This window comes from Mesitornis unicolor, unplaced genomic scaffold (assembly GCF_000695765.1).
Source record: "Mesitornis unicolor isolate BGI_N332 unplaced genomic scaffold, ASM69576v1 scaffold26947, whole genome shotgun sequence".
NCBI lineage: Eukaryota > Metazoa > Chordata > Aves > Mesitornithiformes > Mesitornithidae > Mesitornis > Mesitornis unicolor.
In genome coordinates, this window is record NW_010194747.1 from 33,698 (window position 1) to 36,881 (window position 3,184).

The 3,184-nt window shown below is 46.4% G+C and overlaps 1 protein-coding gene across 1 annotated transcript in view; it reads left to right on the forward strand.

The window, feature by feature from the left end:
* LOC104543329 (mannosyl-oligosaccharide 1,2-alpha-mannosidase IB-like) overlaps nucleotides 1–2,023 on the forward strand; it is a gene marked incomplete at its 3' end in the record, with an annotated part of 35,686 nt that extends 33,663 nt beyond the window's left edge. The window contains exons 3-4 of the mRNA XM_010187913.1: nucleotides 1,654–1,824; nucleotides 1,916–2,023. Coding sequence (XP_010186215.1) covers nucleotides 1,654–1,824; nucleotides 1,916–2,023 — 279 coding nt within the window. The remainder of the gene's footprint in view (nucleotides 1–1,653; nucleotides 1,825–1,915) is intronic.
* Nucleotides 2,024–3,184: the final 1,161 nt, after the last annotated feature.

The following is a 3,184-nucleotide window of genomic DNA, read 5'->3' on the forward strand; positions in this document are numbered from 1 at the left end:
TATATATAATTCAAAACATTTAAATGTTTATTTTGAGATCTTGGATGGTTAAATCTCATAGGTCTCAAATTGTTAAAGTCTATGAGTCTGAGAAGTGTTGAAACTACATATGTCAGTATATACTGTATTACATACAGTATTGTTTCTGCATTCATACTGACTACAGAGCTCTAGGTATGATTGGCAGGAACCTAGGAGCTGTGTCATGGTGTCCTTGATCCTGCCAGTAAAGGGTAAGAGTATGAGGAGACCACTGGCAACCTACATAAGCAGATGGTTGTGGAACTTGCGTTGGCAACAGGGTTTTGGCTCCTACAACCATGGGACTCTGTTTGAAGTGTCTGCCTGAGAGGAAACATGGGATCCACCTCGCTAAGGCTGAACAAAGGCATCTTTGCCAATGGTATGGCTGTCATAAGGAAGGTATTGAACTAGAAATGTTGGACAGTAACTGACAGCACCGTAAGAGAGTGACTGACAATGTAGATGAGCAAAGGGCCTGCAGTAATGTGATAGAAAGCAATCACAAAATCAGCAATACAGGGCTTAAGCAGGGTCACCTCTAGCATTTGCATAGAACCAAGGAAATGCCTGCAAGGCACTATCATGGAGAAATCCCCAAAACCATTTCTGAGAAATCTGCATGCCAGGGAACCTCTCTGAAGTGCATGTACAGTAGCGTGTGCAGCATGGGGAATAACCGTGATGGGTCAGAGATCTGTGTGCAGTTGCAGGGCTGAGATCTTGTTGGGAGACTTGCAACTCTCAACTCCAGGAGAGCAGACTTTGGCCTCTTCAAAGTGTCCCCAACAAAAGAAGTACATGGAGTTGTTGGAGTGAGTCCAGTGCAAGGCCACAAAGATAATCAGAGGATTGGAGCACCTCTCCTATTGAAGACAGGCTGAGAGAGTTGGGGCTGTTCAGCCTGGAGAAGAGAAGGCTTTAGGGAGACCTTATAGCAGCCTTCCAGTACCTGAAGAAATGCTGAGGAGGGACTTTTTTTACAAGGGCATATAGTGATAGGACAAGGGGTAATGGCTTTAAACTAGAAGGGGGTAGATTTAGATTAGACATTAGGAAGAAATTCCTTACTCTAAGGGTTGTGAGCTACTGGAACAGGTTGCCCAGAGAAGCTATGGATGCCCCCTTCCCTGGAAGTGTTCAAGGCCAGATTGGATGGGGCTTTGAGCAACCTGGTCTAGTGGAAGGTGTCTCTGCCCATAGCAGGGGGTTGGTCCCTTCCAACCCAAACCATTTTATGATTCTGTAAGGCCCAAGAAAGCTTGTTAATATTGAAGGATCACTTCTACCAAGGTCAAGAGTGGTCTATCCCAATGAGCAGTAAATCAGGTTCCAGGAGCTCTTTCAAAACTCCAACACAGAAAGGAGGCATAAAGAAGGTGGTAACAGGGACAAATATTCCTGTGAGAAATAGGAATACTGTTTGAGCTTGCTGAGATGGGGTTAGGAAAGCCAAAGTCCATCTGGAAGTGAATCTGGCAAGGGATGTTGAAAGCAACAACAGGGCTTCTATAAGTACATAGGTGACAAAAGGAAGATTAAAGAATATGTGGGCCTACTGTTGAATGAAGCAAGTGACCTGGTGACAGAGGACGTGGAAGAAGCCTAGGTTCATTTTTGCCTCATCTTCAGGTATCCAGGGTCCTGGTGGTTACTGAGAAAGTAAGGCTGGAGCAAGAGAGGCGTACCTGTAGTGGAAGAGGATCAAGTGAAGGAATACTTCAGCAAGCTGTGTACATATGTACATCTAGGAGCCATGATGGGATGTACCCAGGACTGCTGAGGGAGCAGACTGTTGTCATTGTGAGACCTCTTGATAATCTTTGAATGATCACGGTGACTGGGAGAAGTGCCCGAAGACTGGAAGAATGTAAATGTCATTCCTGTCCTCAAGGAGGAGGATCTAGCGAACTACAGGCTGGTCAGCTTTACCTTGATCCCTGTGAAGATGATGGAGCAGCTAATCCTGGAAGCTATTCCCAGGCCCATGAACAACAACAAGGTGACTGGGAGTAGCTGGCATGGTTTGATAAAGAGGAAACGATGAATGGCCCACCTGATAAACTTGTGCAATGAAATGACTAGTTTAGTAGGTGAGAGATGAGCAGTGGATATTTAGACAATGTGGCTTTGGTAAGGCTTTTGGCTCTATCTCCTGTAAAATCCTCACAGAGAAGCTGAAGTATGAGCTGGATAAACAGACAATGTGATGGATTGAAAACTGGCTGACTGGCTGGGCCCAGAGGATGGTAATCTGTTACTTGAAGTCTATTTGGAAGCCAGTAAATAGTGGTGTACCCCAGATAACAATACTGGGTCCAATCCTATTCGGTATCTTCATTAATGATCTGGATGATGGGATAGAATATACCCTCAGCAAGTTTGCTGATGACATAACTGAGAGGAGTGGCTAATATGCCAGAGCATTGTGCTGCCACCCAGAGGGTCCTCAGCAGGCTGGAGAAATGGACTGACAGGAATGTCATGCGGCTCAACAAAGGGAAGTGCACCTGGGAAGGAACAAACCCATGCACCAATATATGCTGGAGACCAACCATCTGGAAAGCAGCTTCATAGGAAAGGACTTGGGAGTCCTGGTGGACACCAAGTTGACCATGAACCAGCAGTGTGCCCTTGGAGCAAAGGGGGCAAATTCTATTGCCAGGAGGGTGAGAAAGGTGATCCTTCCCCTCGACACTGGTGAGGCCATGTCTGGAGTGCTCTATCCAGTTCTGGGCTCCCCCATATGGCAGAGACATGGACATACTGGAGAGAGTCCAGTGAAAGGCCACAAAGGTGTATAAGGGACTGGAGCATCTCTCATCTAGAGAAAGACAGAGAGCTGGGACTGTTTGTCCTGGACAAGAGAAGGCTCAGGGGGATCTTACCAATGGTTGTAAATACTTGAAGAGAAGGTGCGGAGAGGATGGAGCCCGGTTCTTCTCAGTGGTGTCCAATGACAGGACAAGAAACAGTGGGCACAAACTGAAACACAAGAGGCTCCACCTGAACATAGGAAACCGTTGTTTACTGTGAGGGTGACAAAGCATTTGAGCTGGTTAACCAGAGAGGTAGTGGAGTCTCCCTCCTTTGAGATATTCATAAGATAACTGGATGTGGACCTGGGCAGCCTGCTCCAGATTACTGTGCTTGAGCAGGAAGG